The 19710-nt window shown below is 52.0% G+C and overlaps 1 protein-coding gene across 9 annotated transcripts in view; it reads right to left on the bottom strand.

The window, feature by feature from the left end:
- Positions 1-1150: 1150 nt before the first annotated feature.
- JDP2 (Jun dimerization protein 2) overlaps positions 1151-19710 on the bottom strand; it is a 143926-nt gene continuing 125366 nt past the window's right edge. For 5 of the 9 annotated variants that reach the window (XM_072839354.1, XM_072839353.1, XM_072839348.1 and 2 more), the window contains 2 exons: positions 10877-10981; positions 1151-3689 (listed from right to left, as the gene is read on the bottom strand). In XM_072839354.1, the coding sequence (XP_072695455.1) occupies positions 3504-3689; positions 10877-10981 (291 nt within the window). In that variant the 3' untranslated portion in view covers positions 1151-3503. The remainder of the gene's footprint in view (positions 3690-10876; positions 10982-19710) is intronic. The other 4 variants (XR_012036910.1, XR_012036908.1, XR_012036909.1 and 1 more) reach the window with 4 other exon arrangements.

Genomic DNA, 19710 nt, shown 5'->3' with positions numbered 1-19710 from the left:
ATAGATGTGTTTGTGTCTATACTGTGTCACACACATCTGTGAGTATATCTGTGAGTTTGTGCGTCTGTGCGTATGGCATTCATGGGTTGTGTGTGTTGACCATCTGTGCCAAGCAGAGTGCCAGGCACTGGAGACGTCCCATGTAGAGAATCTATCCTCACAGTGCTTCCATGGAAAACAGCCTAATTTGCCAGGGAATGAGGAGAGCTGTAAGAACCTCCAACTCTTAAATTCCTATTGCAGTCGACAGAGTAATGGCCTTCCAAGGATGGAATCTGTGAATATGTTCTGTTACATGGGAAGGGGGAATTAAGGTTGCATATGGAATTAAAGTTGCTAATCAGTTGACCTTAAAATAAGATTATTCTTATTATCCAGGTGGGCCCAATATAATCACGAAGGTCCTTAAAAGATGGAAGACACAGAAGAGTCAGTGTCAGAGTGATGTGATGTGACTCAGCCGGACATTGCTGGCTTTAAAGATGAAAGGGGCCACGAGCCAAGGAGTGTGGGCAGCTTCCACTAACCGGAAAGGGCCAGGAAGCAGATTGTCCCCCACACGAGCCTGCAAGTGGAACGTAGACCAGCTGACACCTTGATTTTAATCCATTGAGACCCATTTTGGACTTCTGATTTCTAGAATTTTAAGATACTAAAATTTGTGTGGCTTTAAACCAGAAAATCTGTGATGATTTGTTGGCACAAGAAGAAATAAATATACCTGTGAAAACTGCTCTCATGTCTTTAAAATGTCTCCCCTTTGCTTTGCTTCTAGCCTTAAAGGTGCAGTGGATTGCATTTTACAGAGGGATTGGGATGAAAAGTCAGCATTTAAGGAGAAAATGTATGCCTTCCCTTGCTCATTTTGCAGAGAGCAGGGACCAGGACCCACTGAAAGAAGCAGATCAACACTCCCCAAGGTGCCCTCTTCCCTGGACACCCTCACCCCAGGGCTTGGGCTTACCGACTACAAGGGCCAGGGAAACAATAATTACACCCTTGGAATTGTATCTCTCTCTCTCTCTTTCCCTCTAGACACTTAACGAAATTTGCATCAATTCAAGGAGCATATGCTGGAACTCCATTGTAACTTCAGATTTTGTTTTTATTTCCTGAGTTTGCTAAGGAAAGAATGGAAAAACAAAACCTATTTGTGCTGTGGCTTGTTCTCTTTTATTATGAAATATACCAAGCATACAGAAGAATGTGAAGAGTATCACTCACCTCTGACAAATTCTAACATTGTTCTACATTTGATTCAGATTCTTTAAAGTAAATGAAATATTACAGGTACAGTTGAAACCCAGTGTCCTTCTTGGTCTTGTAGATGCTGCCCGCCCCCCTCCCCAGGAGCATTCCCCATCACTGATTTTGATATTTGATTTTGATAGCAGTCCTGTGCATGCCTTTGCACCTCTACTATCCAGTTCTGTGTGTACCCGCAAACAGTAAAATATCAGTTTACATGTCCAGAAAGATTACATAAATGGTACACTGCAACTTGCTGTCCTCTCCTCCAGCTCAACACTGCATTCCTGAGATTTATTCACATCGATACCTGTAGCTCTGGTTCATTCTTTTTAACTGCTGCATAATATTTGATTTTATAAAAATACGGTTTATCTGCTCTTCTATTCATAGGTATTTAGGTTGTTTTCAGTTTCTCTTTATTACAAACAAAGCTTCAGTGGAAGTCTTGTCCATTTCCTTGGGCCCCTGTGCTGGAGTTCCTCCAGGGTATATACTTCAGAGGGAAATTGCTAGGTCAAAGGATGTGTTTAGCTTTAGCATCACTGGTTATTGCTAAATTGCTTTGCACAGGAGTCACACGGATTTCCCACTCCTGGCATATGTAAGTTCCCTTTAATTCGTATCCCAACCAACACATACTAGTTTGTGCCCATCTGATTGCTAATGGGTCTTGTCCTTCTTATAGGTTGCACAGTTGATTCTCAGAGCAACTCTGGGCACAGGCCTTACTTGTGACCACCTGACAGGAAATCCTAGGGAGGCCCGAGGAGGGGGATGGTGAGCCCAACACAGATGACTGTGGCCATGCAGGAGCCCAATGAACCCGGGAATCCTGGATCCCAGCATTTGTCACTATAGGAACTGGGTACGTGGCCAGGACACAAACTCTGCAGCCACCTTTAGAGAATAAAAGATATTAAATCATTTGCACTATGTAGTAAATATCAACAACTATCCACACTAGCAGAGAACAAGATAATTATCATTTTATGGTGACGACTCGGCCCCTTGTAGATTGCCTGGCACACACAGGGCAGGCACTCAGTACACTCGTGGAGTGAACAAAGGAAGTACCACAGATTTCTTTGACTTCTCTGAACCTCGACTTCCTCATCTGTAAAATGGGCATATAATCACTTACCTGGGAGGGCTGTTGTGAAAACCCAGGGCCTACAGCAGACGCTCCAAACATCCTCTGACACCGCAACCGGGAAGCCCACCGGGCGTGCCTTGCACCCCATTCCCTAGGCAGACACCACAAGAGGCAGCCGAGTAAGTAAGAGTAACGTTTACTGAGCGATACAGGACTGAGTACTAGGAAGGGTTTACCAGGATGGAAATGCACCCCATGCCCGCCCCGGCCACCCCCAACACCCAGAGACTACTACAGTACTTAGGAGTTACACACAATGGCCATAACTGCTGGATATCTGTTCGTAACAAACAAACCATAGCATATTTATACTATATCACATCGAGTGATTATAGAAATCCATATATATATTGCTTGTATAAAATCTTTTTTTTTTGTAAAAAATATTAAAAAAAAAAAAAAGAAAGTATAAAAAACATGTGCAGTTGAAAGCCCTGCCAGGACAGCCAGTCTGTAAACATTCGGTGAGTATGTGCTTTGGAAGGGCGCCCGCGCCTCGTGCCCACAGCAAACTCCAGCAGGGCGGGCGAGGGTGCGCCCCGGCTGCCGCTCCCGGGGGGGCCCCCCACGCTGGGCCCAGGGGGCGGGGACGGCAGGGCCCCGCATGGCACCCCGTCCAGCCGGGCTTCAGGGTCGGCAGGCAGGGCTGGGGGCCGGCAGGCTGCAGTTGGACTCGGAGTTCGTCCCCAGCCGCGTTTTGTTTGCAACTCATGGCTTTTCCTGGCTGCTCCCAGGTCCCTCAGTGGGCCCGGTGGGGGGGCCGGGAAGTGCCCGAGGCCATTGGGTTGGGGTGTCTCTCGCTGGCCGTCTCTGGTCTCTGTGCTGCCTCCTTCGAGCTGGGCCCCAGCAGGCCAGCCCCGCCCGAGGGTCTGCTTTGGTCTCAGCGCTTGGTCCTTCTAGTTCCCTCAGCCGTTCTGCCCCTCGTGTGGCTGATCTGAGTTTCACAAAAAAGGCCCGGCCCGCGCTGGCTGTGCTGAGCCTCCTTGTCAAGTTTGTCATGCAGCGAGGAAGGGCCCTCTGGGACCCCTCGTCCTCTACCCTCTTCCCAAATCCTCCTCCTCCTCCTCCTCTTCCTCCTCTTCCTTCGCCCAGCCCATGGTCACTTCTTCTCTAGCTGCTCCAACAGCGGGTTGCCTTCGGACTCGGGGGTCTTGACGCTGTCCGTCCGGACGATGCAGGTGGGGCGATGCCGGTTCAGCATCAGAATGAGCTGCTGCCGCTCCTGCTTCAGCTCCTCGATCTGGGTCTTCAGCTCCGCGTTCATGAGCTCCAGCCGCTCAGATTCCTGGTGCGTGGAAACAGAGACAGGGCTGTAAGCGCTCACTGGGGACCAGCTCTGCCTCTGGGGAGCTACAAGGCACTCCCATCGGGCGTCCGCCTGTTTTCTGCCTGCCAGCCTCCCACTGGAGAAAGCACAGAACCTGCTATTGAGTCCCTGGGGTAACTGACTTTCTGCAGCCGTGCCCGTCACTCCTGTGACACTGGCCTGTGTCAAAGCGGGATGAACCAGGTTATATTCTGGGGCCAGCCTGTGTCAGGTCCCCCTTCCCTCCCCTCGCTCAATCTACTCCAGCCACAGTGACTTCCTTGCAATTGCTCAAATATGCCAATACTCTCCTGCCTCCTGACCCTGGCCCAAAGAAACAAAGGGTGGGAGAAGAATAGTGGCCCAGTGGCACTAGAGCAGGTGCATGAAGGGTCCAGAGGGGGTCACACGTGACCCACAGCTGGCAGTGCAGTGGCAAAGTGCTTTGATGTGTGATGTGTCATTGTACATTGGGGATATTGGCCTGTGGGATCACATGCCCAGGGTAATCATGTCATTCTTCCTAAAACACGTGCTGCCTGGTTATTAGCCCCAAATTATTAAACACCCTCCTCTTTATCCCCTGTTATCTAGAAGCTTTGCCCATTGGGGGGCAATCAACTGTCATCCTTCTGGATCTAAAATAAAGTTTCAAATCTCAAGTGAGATTCCCAATGAACTTCCAGCTCAGTGGGAGAGACTCCAAGGGAAAGAAGCAATGCTGGCTATTTGATTTCAGGGGGAGTTCGCATGTCTAGAGTGTGGATAGGTGATGGGCATACCAGTTCAAGGCTTGGGGTCAAAACAGTAAGACAGGAAGGCTCCTGAATGATTTTTATTGGACTGTGTCTGAAAACTGGCAAGCAGCTCAAGGGTTGAAATTTACTCAAGAGCCAGCAAAGTTTTAGCCCAGTGGTGCTCAACTCGGAGCGATTTGGCCTACTAGAAGACATTTGACAATGTCTGGAGACATTTTTGGTTGTTGCAACTGGGGAGAAGGTTGCTACCCACATTTAGTGGGTAGAGGCTAGGGGTAGTGGGTAGAGGCTAGAGATGCTCATAAACATCCCGCACAGGATGGCCCCACAATAAGAACTATCTAGACAAAATGTCAACAGCTGAAGTTGAGCAACCTGTATCAGGCAAAGGACAAGCTGTGGTTATGATTACATGTTCCACAACTGAGCTGGGGAACCCTGGCTTGGGTCTAGAGGCTTGCCCTCCACCTGTCAGGGCCAGGCCGAGCAGCCTCCTTTGGTGGTCTTCAGGGCCCTCAGTGGGGCCCACACACATCCCAGGGCTGCTATTCTTTCTCCCACCCACTGGCCTGCCTTGTGCTCATCTCTGAGGACGCAGCATGAGTGGCCCAGGGAACTGGACTGCTGACACGTGCAAACCTCGTGACCAAACACTGCAGGAGAACAGCCTTGAAAAAAGGAAAAAAATGCTCAAGGGAAAAATATTAAAAACCAGCTATGGTTGTTTCTGGTTCAACAGGATGAAGCCAAAGGGGGAGGCTGGCCCTGTCCCCTGCTCTCAGAATTCCGGGTGAAGTCATCTCTGAAGGCCAGGAGAGAGACCCACGTGAAACCATGGGTCCATGACCGATCAGTCTGAGCCAGTTGGGTGCTAATCTTAGCTGCCTGCTCACCGGGTCTGATGAACTCATGACTTTGGGGACTCTTCACAAACCCTCTGACCATCTGGTTCCCCTGAGCCAACATTTTAACTCCAAGTTCAAATCCTCTGACCCTCTGTCTCTAGGAGTTTCTGTTCAATCCACCCATTTGCATTTGCTTGAGGACATTCGTGTACAACGAATGTCTGGGGGAATCAGGATCCATACAGCGGGAAAGAGCTTACTATGTGCCCATCAGCACTGCAGGGACTGGAAGACCTTCCAAGAGGCCTAAATGGCTAGGTCTGGCCTCAAGTTTAAAAAATGGTTGGGTTGAGAAGGCCAGTTGGCCCCTCCAGTGGAGGGGGTGGGACATGAGGAAGGCGGCCCTGAGTGGACAAAGACACAGACATGGGAAATAAGCTACAGATGTGTTTAGGAGAAGAAATCCTCCATTGTGACCATAGGTCACTTTAGGACAGAAGGTAGAGAGCCAGGAAGGTGGAGTTAGAGCCACGTTAGGCAAAACTTTAGGGTTTGGAACCAGAGTCAGGAGTAAGTTCCTTAGCTACACGGAGTCTCAGCTATCTAAAATATAAAATGATGATGCTCGCGGGGATTAAGTGAACTCACATGGGAAAGGCACCTTATAAACTGAAGGCTTAGGGAGGCTTAAGGAATGGATACTTTAAGCTTTGAGCAAGGGCCCATGGAGAAAGAGAAGGAGAAGCAGCAGAGGAGGATGGTTCAAAGACGCCTGGCAGATCCTGGTGACTGGCTCCATCTGGAGAATGAAAGAGGCTGCCTGTGGGCCCGAGGGGAAGGGCCCAAGGGGGCTGCTGTTTGGGGGATGGCAAGGAAGCAGTTGAGTGGCACATGAGTGGGCGTTAAAGGTGCCAATGCAAGGGCCAGCGTCCAGGCACACGGCATTCAGTACTACACACCAATCTAATGCCTCGAAATGACTGTGTGTCCAACCAACTTCACGTACGAACGTCCGTATCACACAGAGACCCAAGTAGGCATGTGGCTTCACACATACAGTCACCATTCAGCAGAATGGCACTGCATTCTGTTGGTTTTAAAAGGTTAGAGCATATCATGGAATACCCTAAATTCTGCCCAGCTGGCTGTCAGAATGTGACTGCTTTTTACTTTTATTTCCTTCTGTTTTCTTGGGTGGTGCTACATCTTTATTAATTGCATAAGTAGAAGTTGAGTTCCGAAGAATCTTTTTCTTTTTTTTTAACCATGATCGTAGAAGTTGTCTGTGGTTTTGTAGCAGCAATTACCTGATCTGTTTCCCTAATCAAGATACATGTTAATCACAGAAGTCAATAACTCTGCTTGCATTTTTGCTTATTATTTTGTCTTCTGGTAGATATTTATTGCCCTGGAGAAAATGAAACCATTTGTTGTTGTTATTGTTTCGTTCTAAAAATTTTATTTATTTGAGGGAGAGAGAGAGAATAAGAGAGCACAAGCGGGGAGGAGCAGCAGAGGGAGAGGGAGGAGCAGACTTCCTGCCCAGCAGGGAGCCCCATGTGGGACTCGATCCCAGGCCCCTGAGATCATGACATGAGCCGAAGGCAGATGCTTACCCAGCTGAGCCACCCAGCTGCCTCCATTTGTCGTTCTAGAGTAGAATTAGTGGAAGTGAATGAACATTCTGTCTCTTTCACTGTGTTCAGCAAAGGCAGGAGAAAAAATACAAAGGGGCTGCGTGTTCTGGCTTTTCATACTGGCTGTGTGACCTTGGCCAAGTCAATTCTCTTCTCGGGGCTTCAGTCCCCTCCCAGAAAATATAATGATTGGCCCAGGGGACTTTAAGCATTAAGATTCTCTGATTTTATCTTTTTTTTTTTAAAGGTTTTTCAAATTTATTTATTCATGAAAGACACACAGAGAGAGGCAGAGACACAGGCAGAGGGAGAAGCAGGCTCCATGCAGGGAGCCAGATGTGGGACTCGATCCCAGGACTCCAGGATCATGCCCTGGGTCAAAGGCAGACGCTCAACCACTGAGCCACCCAGGCATCCCTGATTTTATCTTTTAAAAACAAGTAACCTTAATGCACTTAAAATAGAGTTCTATTTCACAACTCTTTTGGTAAGTATTGGGTAGAAGGCTGGTGTGGCCTCTTCTGAGTCCAAAAGACCTGTCTGAATTAAAATCCTGACTCTGCCACTTTAGCTATGTCACTGTGAACCATATCCCCAATTTCCCTGAGCCGGGGCAACCTGAACAGCATGCTGGGCAACAAAGGAAGCCCTGGGTTCGAGTCCCACCTCAGCTGCTGTGGGGCCTTGAGCAAACTTTCATTCCTCTGAGTCTCAGAATCCTCATTAGTGGAGTGGGCACTGCCTCATCTCCTCCCAGAGCCACCTTCTTCTTGTGGCCATCAAGGAGAGAATGGCCATGAACAGTGCAGTGCACCATGGGAGTATGAGATGGGGTTACTGCTACCAAAGCCCAGGGAATGAACCTGCGTTAAGCGCAGCAGTTACAGAGGCCAGGGTTACAGAAGGGAGAAGTGCAGGGGCTGCTACATGTAATTGTGGACACAGGAGGTACTGAGGTCACCCTGGTTGCCTCAGGAACTCGGCTGGTCCAGGCAGGCGAACTCTGAGAGGCTCTAAGAATCTCCCAGAGTGGATCTAGGCATCCAGGGGTCAAGGATGGGTGGGTGACTTTCTACATTATACATACGTGTGTGGGTGTGTGTACACACATATCCTTTTGTACCTCTGAGCCTTATAAATATTTTATCTGGTAAAAAATAGAGTACAAGAGTCACCTGGGTGGCTCAGTCAGTAAAGCGTCTGACTTGATTTCAGCTCAGGTCATAATCTTAGGGTTATGAGATCAAGCCCCATGGCAGGCTCCATGCTCAGTGGGGAGTCTGCTTGGGATTCTCTTCCTCTGCCCCTTCTCTCTCTCTCTCTCTCTCTCTCTCTCTCTCTCTCTCTCTCTATCTCCAGTAATACATAAATCTTTAAAAAATAATAAACGACTGAATTATAAGAGAATTCTTCAGGTCTGTGGGCACTGGCCATCAACACAGCCATCTGCATCTGTGTCCTAAACCTCACGCCCAACTGTGTTTCTAAGGCCAGAGGGGAAGAGAGGAGCATGGGAGAAGAGGAGGACTGGGATGGAACTACCCAAACCCCCCTCCTAGACCCCGAGCGTCCAAGGACACCACCCCAGTCATATAACTGGTCTTCCCACTGCCCCAATCCTTGCCACACACTGCAGCCAGGAGGATCTTTCCAAGGTGTGTCTCCCTCCAACTGAAACGTTCCATCGCTCTCCATGACTACATAATCATGGAGATGGAGACATTTGTGAGAGTAAAACAAGTGATATTAGTAAGTAGGCCAGGACCAGAGGCATAAAGGAGGATTGCCCCAGACATCGCAGCACAGACCTAGCAAGGACCAGGGGGGCTGCCTGCCCCTCCACTCTCTCCATGGTACTCTAAACTCCAGCCACACTGACATTCTTCTCAATTTCTTAATCACATCCTTAAACACTTCTTGCCTCTGGCCTTTGCTTGCACTGTTCCTGCTAACCCCCCACATCCCTGTCCTTCATCTCGTTAGCTCCTACTCCTCTTCTGTGGCTCAGTAAGCAGTCTCTCCTCAGCCTAGACTAAGATAGGGCCTCATGGTGTGTTCTCACAGCCCGCCAAGCTGGCCCAACACAACTCGCAGCACACATTACCACTCCCCACTTCTCTCTGCCAATCCTATGCAGACATCACTTGCTTGTCTGCTGTGCAATAGCAGGTACTCACAACACACTGATTGGTTGGATGGATGGATGGATGGATGGATGGATGGATAAGCAAAGGAATAAATGAATCCCAGCTCACACTTGCTAGCAGTGTGACTTTGGGCAAATAACTTGACCTCTTCTGAGCTAGAGGTCAATTCCTACAATGGGGATAACTAATGTTTATCTCACTCGAATGCCTTACTTGGCTCTGCAGGTGCTCAGGGCTGGAAATGAGGTGCGGGACACTCCAACCACCTTAAAGGCCCGTGTCAGACCTGTATCTTAGAAACTTTTTGAAAACTTCCAGCCCAGTGTTGATCCCCCAACTCTTCCAAGGAAGCTCCCAGCTCTTGGGAGTCTAACTCTCACCTGTAATGGCCATTCACCTACCCCAGATGCTCAGAGCTTGCTGGTGTACACACGGCCCCACACTGTCTACACCTGTGACCTCGGGTTTTCTCTCTGCTTGTTGAGAGTGTGAGAAGAGACCCATATATTCCCCAGCATTAGAGAAACCAGAGGCCACATCAGCCTTGTCTCTCCAGCTCCCGTGGGACGGTCTATGTCTGCTCCTTCCTGTGTGTCCCTCAGTACACCTGGCACAGTGCTGGGCATTTAGCACGTGTATAAAAATGCTTGCCAATGAATCAACAAATGAGTGAAAGAATGAACAAATGAACAAATGAATTAGAGCTAGCATAGCAGAGTATTAAGAACAAATGCTTTCAAGTTAGCCTCAGGCTTGAATCCCAGTTCTACCACTTAGTTGCTGAGGGACCTGGGCAAGTAACTTAACCTCACCATGCCTTAGTTTCCCCATCTGTAGGAAGACAATAACCTCATACAGTTGTTATGCCTATAAAGAGATAATATATTTACAGTATTTTGCACACCTCCCAACCTTACAAATGTTAGCAACCACGGTTACTTGTTGCATGCTATAGAACAGAGCCAGACCCATGGATTGTTATTGTTACTATTATTCTTTAGTAATGAACAAGTGATCCAGAGTGGAGAGGCCAGAGACTACCAAGCTGGACTGATTAGCTTTCCTGGTCATGTCCCTTCACTGCTGTCTATCATTGTTGAGAAGCAGCGAAGGCCTAAGAGATGGGACTCTAGGGGGGTTGGGGGGACTGCTTGGCACAGTCCACATGAAAGGGCAGAGACCCGCTCTGAGGGCCAGGTGGGGGAGGGAGGGGAAGGCGACCCCTTCTGCTGGCCTTCACAGGCAGAGCTGACCTCTGCTCCCTGGGGGCAGAGGCTTGGGGGCCCCCTCCAGCAGGGCTGAGGCCAGCCAGAGGGGATGCAGGGTTGGAAGAGCCCCCTGCAGCGAAGGGAGGAGCTTCTCTCTTGCCAGGTGCTGCATCCACTGCGCACACTTGGCGGTTGTCACCTAGGTCATTAGCATCCACCCTAGACAACTCTTGCAGCCACCAGGGTTTTGAAATGAGTAGTAGCAGTCCGCGGCCACAAGGGTCAATCAGCAGCACCAGGTGTGACCTGGTAGAGGGGACTTGGCTCCTCCCACCTCCTCTGGCCTTGGGGGCCCTGGGTGGGTGGGACCTGAGGCCGGCTGCCCTTGGGTGGGGGAAAGGGCAGTGGGTGGGAGGCAGGGAGGAACCGAGGGCTGGCTGCGGCTTGGCCAGATGCCAGCAGGTGCCCGTGCATTCCATCCGCAGGCTTGGGTGCCGTCTGCGGGCCCGCAGGTGCCCCGGCCGCTCGGAAGAACGAGATGGGCGCCCGCCCGCCCGCCCGGCCCGCTCACCCGCTGCAGAAACTCCGTCCGCTCCTTCTTCTTGTTCCGGCATCGGGCCGCCGCCACTTTGTTCTTCTCCCGGCGCCTTTTCCTCCGCTCCTCTTCCTCATCTAGCTGTGAGGGCAGAGAGCCACCGGTCAGACGTGGAGGCGGGCCTGGGGGACGGCTCCCCGCCCCACGCGGACAGATGGACGAGCCCGGCCGCACCCACGCGGCGCCCCGGTCCTCCCGGAGCAGGTGGGCAAGGCCGGGCGGGCCAGTGGCCCGGAGGGCAGGCCTCTGGAGGGTTCTGCCAGAGTTCAGGAGGCTCGGAGCCTGGCAAGGCCACTCACACGGAGGTGACACCCAGTGGGCGGTGACGGTCTGTCCTCTTGCCCAGCCCAAGCCTTCTGGGCACTATTTTCCAGGCCAGCGGTTCCCAGGCACTTCCTTTAAAAATGCCTTGGGCATGGACACAGGTTTCACATGCTACCCCCACGCACTTCCACCTCCCCGGGGGGAGCCTCCCTCTTGGTCCTCCCAGAGGCTCCGATCTACCTCCTGGTGCTCCTAAACCACCTTCCCCGGCCTCCTCAGCTGGCTTTGATTGTTTTCCCTGCTTCTGCACTTGAGGCTCTGTCCCCATGACACCCCCCTGTATCCAAAGATCCCAGGAGTGCCCTGTGCGGGACACAGGCAGAGGGGCTCCCTGAGTCTCCAGGTTTGCTTGCTTCTCCCCCAGGACACGTTAGAAAATTCACCATGCAAAAGACAGGGACCATTAAACAGGAAGGAGGAAACTCACTGCCCACCAACCCTGACTTTCTGTGATTTTTTTTTTAAGATTTTATTTATGTATTCATGACAGACACACTGAGAGAGAGGCAGAGACACAGGCAGAGGGAGAAGCAGGCTCCATGCGGGGTGCCTGATGCAGGACACGATCCCAGGAGCCCAGGATCATGCCCTGAGCCAAACGCAGATGCTCAACCGCTAAGCCACCCCAGGTGTCCCTCGGTGATTTATTTTTAAATCACATTTTATTATTTATTTTATTTATCACATCTGTTAAATGCTTTCCACATCTTATTGTTTCATGCCTATTTGTTAAATGCTTTCCACACAGGTCACATTACCCTCACAATCAATGAGGAAGGTACTATTATTGTCCCATTCGACAGTTGGTGGGACTGAGCTGCAGGATTCCATCTGCCCAAGGCCACCCAAACTAAGAAATGACACAGCTGGGATTCCAACACGGATTTCTCAGACTTCAATCTTCCTGCTCTTGACTGACCACCAGCCCTCACAGCCCTGACCCATCAGGATCACTTCGATGTGGTGCCTCTGGCTGTCTGTGAGCTACCAGGAGGATCTAGAGGACACACAGGGCCAGCTGGGCTGGGGACAGCCCAGAGTCAGAGGCCACTAGTGAAGTCGTTGGATTGCTCTGGGCTTGCCAACTCTCTCACTTCTTGAGCCAGTGGGGGTGAATCTGGCAGCCTGAGGCCTGGAACAAGGTCTCAGCCGAAAGGGCTCTAGGCCAGGAAAATAAACAGCCTCTCTCCGTGCACTCCCAGCATGCTCTAGGAGCTTAGGACCCAGAGCCTGGCCAGAGACCAAGCACCCATGGCCATGAGCACAGGCCTATTGGTAAGGCAGCCCTGTCTCCTCCACCACCTCTGAGCTTCTCCCTGCCCCGCTCCCACCCCTCCTGGGAGGCTGGCTGGAGAGGCACCTTGTCAACACCGCCACACCCAAGCACCTCCCAGCCCCTTGGCCTCCCTTGAAACAGAACCAGAAGTGACAGCTCCTCTGGCTGACCTGCATCTGGGAAAATAGAAACCTGGACAAAATTGATTCCACCCAACCTCAACCTCACCCTCAACAAGGCCAAGGTAACCGTGACGACAGGCAGAGGGAAGGAACTAGAGGAAGTGGCTGGCAGTGCAATCTCCCCTCGGCCCAGAGGGTTTGCCCACAAACTGCCAAGGTGATGTGTGCAACCCGGGCACTTCAGGGCTCACAGGGCCTGGAGCAAGCCCGGGTTCTGGCAGAGTGGCTGCTTCCTGGGAGATACAACCTCTGTCTTCCAACACCCCGCACTCCACCCCAGCCCTGTACAGAGCCAGGGGCGAAGGGAAGCTGCTCCAGCAGCAGATACAAAGAGGCTCAATGCTGGGAGTTTAAGAGCTCAAGAGGGCCAGGCCGATGCCCGTGTCAGGGGGCTGCTCCAGCCTCCCTGTCCAGCCCCGTAAATCCCTCCAGCCATCACCCTCTGTCTCCAAATGTCTCCTCTTCTCCAAGCCAGCTGGGCCCTCCTGAGATGACCTTCCTTTCCCCCTTGGTAAACTCTTACTCAACCTTCAAGAGCAAATGTCACCTCTCTCAGGAAGGCTATTTGGACTCCCCAGATAGAATTAACTGCTTTGACTGTGCTGCCACAGCTCTTTGAGGACTGCACTGTGAGAGTCTCTATCACATCCCATCATAGTTCTCTGTTTGTGTAGGCTTCTGTCTTCCCTGCTAGGCTGAAGGATGGGGGACCTGAGCATCCCCAACACCTGGACAGAACATGGCACTTCACAGGGGCTCAGCAAATGTGCGTCGAAGGAGTGAAATAAAAGATTCCAGGGAGGGGCACCTGGGTGGCTCAGTCAGTTAAGCGTCTGCTTTCAGCTCAGGTCATGATCCCAAGGTCCTAGGATCGAGTCCCACTCGGGGGGAGCCTGTTATGCCTCTGCCCCTTCCTCTACTCATGCTCTCTCTCACTCTCTGTCAAATAAATAAATAAAATCTTAATAAAAAAAAAAAGATTCCAGGGAAAGATGGCACAGGCTTGGATTCTATAATTATAAAAACGATGTGTTGCCTATGTTTGCTCCTGCATAAGCTTTTCCCTGGTGCTAATAAGGAGCCTTTTGCACCAGGCCTGGCCTCTTCTGTCTGCAGGAGGCCAGCAAAGCTTGGGGGCGGGGTCCTGTCCTCCCCAGAAGCACACTGACCAGGCAGAGCCTCGATCAAGGGCAAACTCCTGATGGCTATGGCAGGTCTGCACAAATCCTGACACAGTCTAGGCTGTGCACTTCAGCCTAACCCCCTGCTAAAGCTCCACACCCCACCTCCACCCCGTAGCCTCCCCGCCCATCCCCAGGCTTCTGCAGCCATGCTCCACCTCAGCTGACATCTCTCAGTAAGGCAAGAAATGGCCCCAAAGCCCCATTACGACATCTTCCCCATTGACACTGTGCTGCATCTTCCCCAACTTCTCCTGCTGCTATGTAAAAGCCACCCCAGGAAATTTGGAAAACAGCTGCTGAGGTCCTGCCGGAAATAAGAGGGGTGCTGGGCAGTGCCCTTCAGCTTTCTCATCCCTGCGGGCTGCCTGTGGCTCCTGCCTGAGCCCCACTGGAGACCCCCCGCGCCGCCGCCACCACCGCCACCAGCCTCCTCCCGGCCTTCCCTCACCACAGCATCAAGGCTGCTGCCCCAGCTCCTTGATGTTTGCCAGAGTCTCTAAAGCACTCGACTGGGAGGGGGTGAGCCAGCAGTGTTTTCACCACACACAGTTCAGACATCTAAAACTGGAACCCCAAAATGGGGCATGATGATTTTTTTTCTGCAGATACAGCTGGAAGAACAGGAATATTAAAGAAGGAGGCAGCTTGACACTAGATACATTTAAAGACCCACGAGATGTAGGCTCTGTTTCCCCCGGATTCCCAGGAAGGCCCAGGGTAAAGCTGTCTGTGTTCTGGGGTGAGAAGTGAGGGGTACCTCTGTGCCACATGTCACACATGCCCCTAGAAGTGAGGGACAGACTAGGGGACCCAGGGCCAAGAGGGTCCTCATGTTAAGCAGTCCCTCCTCAGAGAGACTGTTCTCAGGGCTCTGCTTGTGGGCAGGGGGACTCGAGCCCCTGACCACAGCTGACTGGACGAGGTGTGAACGGCAGACCAAGCTGGGCTGTAGTCGCCTCCTGAAAATCTGAAATCAGATCTGCTGGACCAGGGGGCAGCCAGCTTCAGTCCTGTGGCCCAGAGAAGCGGCAAGATCAGGCTGCTGCTGTGTAGAGATGAGCAGAAACCAAAGACCACGTGGCAGGAGAGAAACAAACACTTCGCCAAAGAGGGGCGTCGGAAAGACAAAAAGAGGAATGGGTGACAGAGAGAAAAGCAGAGCCTGGGCCAGGGTGGGGCCAGTGCCGTGCCCAGGATGGACACACTCACTCTAGAGCTCATGCCAGGGCAGGATCAGCACCCAAGCTGGATTGCCTCCTTAAATGCTGTGTTGCAGGGGATCCTGTTGCCTCACCCTGGTCCAGGTGCTGAGAGAGGGAGGGAACGCCAGACAGAGAAGGTAGAGACAGAGATGGAGAGGGAAAAGAGACACAGAGAGACAAAGAGGCAGAGCCATTAGAAGGAGAAGCACAGAGGCATGAGCAGAGGGCCGCAGTTCAGTCGGGCCCAGGGGACAGATAGGAAGCACACGGAGAATCCTCTGGGTTCCACCCCTGGGGTGACCTACATGTCCTACCCAAGGATCCATGATCCATACCCCTGAATCTGTCCTGAAAACTTCCTCCTCCTGCCTGGGAGGGAATTTGAGGAGGTTTCTGCCTGTGGGACACCAGGGGCCCATCCTTGTGAAGTCAGGTGATGCCACGTGATAAGGGAGGAGCAGAAGGTGGTCCCCAGGGATTAAGAGTAGGGGGTGGAGAATCACTGCTACCCAGGAGCCATGCCTCTAGAACAGCTGGGAAAATAGCAGAGCCTGGATACAGAAGGGCTTGGGCAAACAGAGGTACCCACCTCAGCAAGCATCAAATCCTCTGGCCTAGGAGTCTCAGCAGGCCAAATGGTCTTGGTAAACCATCTAGGACAGCCCTACTACCCCACGGCCCCACACTTTTACAAATGAGCAAACTAAAGAGATCAAGGCTGCCGGGAAGGTCAGTGACAGTTTCCAATCCAGGCCTTTTGGCCCTAGGGCCCAACCGCCTCCTGCTCTTTGAAGGGCTGGTGCTCTATGTGTGCCCCCCTCCCCCCTCCACACACATAGGGTAACAGGCCCCCTGTCCTTTCAGCTCCATCCTGGTGATGGGACTGTAGAGCAGCCACAGAAGCTTCTGACTCTGAGGGCAATGACTATGTTGTTTTTTTCCTATTTGGGCTTTTAAAATAAAAACAGTGTATTGCACAAGTAACACTGAATGTGTAACAATAAAACTGACTGGTTTACAGGAGGGCCCCCCGTCCCCACTCCTCTCTTGCAGGCCATGTGGCTTTCACATGCTGGCAACCTTCGCCCAGACTTGATTTTGAATTCTGATATTTCATAAGCATTTCCAAAAATATATCTTGCAGGGCCCACAAAGGGATAGGATGAAAAAGAGCAATGACCCTTTTTAACCTGAGGCATTGAAAATATGGACAGACTCACAAGGATGAAGCAACCAAGACAAGAGCAACGAAGCTGGAGACGAGCAGAAACCGGGGCGGGGGGAAGCCCCAAAACAAGCCCTTAGCACTCGTCAGAGTGGCAAAGGTCTAGAAGGCCTTATCTTACAGTAAGAACTGTAGCATGGGGACACCGAGGTGGCTCTGTGATTGAGCGTCTGCCTTCGGCTCAGGTCATGATCCCGGGGTCCTGGAATCGAGTTCCGCATCAGGCTCCCCACAGGGAGCCTGCTTCTCCTCTGCCTATGTCTCTGTCTCTCTCTGTGTGTGTCTTTAATGAATAAATAAATAAAATCTTTTTAAAAAAGAAGAAGAACTGTAGCATGGATGGAGAGAACCAGGCTTAGCTGAGACTCAGGGCATCAGGATTGTCGGCATAGGCTTTAGGGTCTGAGTGGCCTGTGTGCCCCCAGGCAAGTCACTTGCCCTCCCTGAGCCTCTGCACCTCACCTGTACAAGGCAAGCAGTGAGCACAGCAGCACAAGGTTGTAACAAGGACTCAGTTCCAATCCAGAGCCTGGGACACAGGGAGCCTTCTCTAAGGTCCAGATTGCGGGCCTGCCTTCCCAGGTGAGGCAGGAAGGCAGTGTTAGTACAGCCTGGGGCACACACCACCTCCCATAGGGCAGAATCTGGCAGAGGAGACCTGGGAAGGGGGGGCGGGGGCATAGGGAATGCTTCAAGGCACACAAGCTGTCAATGAGCAGGCCTGAGTAACAGGGCTCCAAAGCTAGCCCTGGCCAGACCCACTAGAGTCCCCCCGCCAGGAGCCACACTGCACGGAGGAGCCACATTTCAACACCAGGGACCCATGAGCACCCTGGGAAGTAAACACCCAAATACCAAACATACCAGACATTCCCCCACATAAACAGGGCTGCACTGAGCCAGGGGCTGCGGTTCCTCGCCACTCCCCTGTCCGGCCACGCATCCACAAAGTAGGGCATTTCGGGGGCAAGACCTCTGCAAGCCAGCAGGGTGAGGCCCACAGTTCCCCCCTTCTCCCGGGGAGGAATGAGGAAAGCCCAGGGGCCTCCTTCCAACACCCTCGCTGACCCCACCCCCACCCCCCTGGGGACCCCACAGGGGCCAGGCCCTTCCCCATCAGCATCTCCCCAGGGGGCTGAGCCCTTGGAACCCTTCTGCCTGCCTCTCCTGCCTTCTCCAGCAAGCCTCCCCCTCTCTAAATAGCCACGGTCTGGACCTCAGCTGTGAAATACGGAGCAGTTTCAGCAAACAGTGGGCAGGGCTGGAAGTGAAAATTCAAGCCAAATGGTCAGGCTAAGTAAGGCTCGAGCTGCAAACTCAAGTCCTCCCCAGGGATCAAGCAAGTAACCCTTAGTGAGGAGGAGGGCTGCATGGGCCTGAGGCCTGCAGAAAGGGCACCCCAACCGGCCCCACTGCGGCAGCGTGGGCTCAGCCTTGACAAATCTTCCAAGTTTTCAAGCCTGGCCGAAAATATGAGTTTTTAAGTAAAATCTTCCAGTTTTCAGCATTGACAACGAATTCCATCTTGAAAAGAACACTTCGTGGGCCAAACATCTGTGGGCTGCACCAGCCCCCAGGCTGCTGACTGACCACCCGCAGTAGGAGACAGACCCCAACGGGCTTGGTCATCAGACACCTGGTTCTAGTCACTGAGATGTCCCACGCCGTGACCACGGGCCCATCAGTTCATGTCTCCCGTCCTGGGGCCCATCTCAAACAGACACAAGAGCTCCTCGTTCTCACTAACCTTCAAACGCCTCTGCAAGGTCGGTTTTAGGGGCCTCATCTCACGGGTAAGGAAACAAGGTGAAATGTCTGCCCAAGGTCACCAAGCCGGGAACAGACAGGGGCCCAACTCCGCTCCGTCATGTTGCCTTCCAACAGTGAGTGCCACTGAAAGCCCCCCCAAGTCCTGGCTAGCTCTGAGGTCCCTGGGTTTTCATTCACCCACCTTCAAGGGCAGTGTTGGCTTGGCTGGGTGAGAGGAGAAGGACACCTTTTCCCTTTTAACAAGTTTCAGAAATAGTCACTTCACAGACTCTTAGAGCCAGAAAGGGGAAGCCCCTAGGCCAAAATCCCACATTTGACAGATGAGGAAACTGAGTCCCGGGGAAGGAAGTAGATTGCTCCAAGGCTCGCACTTGAGGGTAGGGCCTGGGTCCTCATGAACAAGTCCAAAGGACAGTGCCTGGTCAGCCTTCCGGGGCCTCCTGGTTCTGCCTGACTCCCTCTTTCTAGAATTCTCTATGCTCTTGGATGCATAACACTGACCTTGTCTGTCCCCCTCCTATTTCTCTGGCCTCTCCTTTTCTATCCCTTGCCTTCCTTTTCCATCTCTTCCCATCTCTTTCAGGCTGATGTCTCCCAGGGTCCTATCCTTCGCCTGCTGCTTTTCTCATTCCACGTGTACCACCTATGGATCATCGTTTTTATCTACTTGTGTGGTTTCAACGACCACCTATATATGAATGCCAACCACATCTTCATGCTCCAGCCAAAACATCCAACTGCCAGCCGGACATTCAATCTGGATGTCCCTTAGCCTCTCAATGTCTCTATCCCCGATTGGCTACTTCGTGTCTACTCTCTACCCCAGGCTGGCACCACTGCCTACCCGTTCACTGGACTTAGACATTCAGCCCTCCCTGCTTGCTCACTTGTCCTCTTTATGTCCAATTTTGGCTATCCAAGCCATCCCATTCTACATTCTGAATCCTCCTCATATTTGCTCCCCATTCCTCTTCCCTAGCGCCACTTCCCAGGCCTTCTTTCTCTGTCTCCCGGACCACCTCCTAGGAGGCCTCCTAACCCCACATGGCCATGCTCCATCCCAGCCATTGGAGGGGATCCTTCTAAAATGCAAATCTGATCCAGTTACTGGTCTTTGGTTCTCATCACCCTCAGGATAGAGCTTAAGCTCTTAAATGTGTCAAGTAAGGGTACCTGTGACTTGGCCCCACAAGATGTGGTCTTAGTTCTCATCTATCCTACCCCACACTCCATGTTCCTGCAACCCTGAGCCTCTCTATACCTCACACTCCCCTGGCCACATGTCTTTGCCCTTGCTGTCTCCTTGGCTTCCTTTCACCCTGTATATTCAGCTCAAGCATCACCACCTACAGGAAGCCCTCTTGGTTCTCATTTCTTCTGAGCAGGGGCTCTGGGCTCCCATAGAACTCTGAGCTTACGCTGCCCTCCCCCCACCCCGTGCTCTCTTCTGACTTTAGTTTCTGCCCCCTCCACTAAACTGGGAATCCTATGAGAGCACAGTCTGTCTCTTACTGCCTTTGTGTGTGCTCTGCACCTTGCTGAGTTTGTGAGCACTGGGAGTGTTCAATAAATGTTTGCTAAAGGGAGATCTGATCCACAGAGCTGGTGATCTGGGCAAGACTCCTGACTCCCAGTCTGGTGCCCTTT

Source organism: Canis lupus, chromosome 9 (assembly GCF_048164855.1).
Source record: "Canis lupus baileyi chromosome 9, mCanLup2.hap1, whole genome shotgun sequence".
NCBI classification, from domain to species: Eukaryota; Metazoa; Chordata; class Mammalia; order Carnivora; family Canidae; genus Canis; species Canis lupus.
Note: the sequence above shows the minus strand (reverse complement) of the source record. Positions and strands in the feature narration are given on the sequence as shown.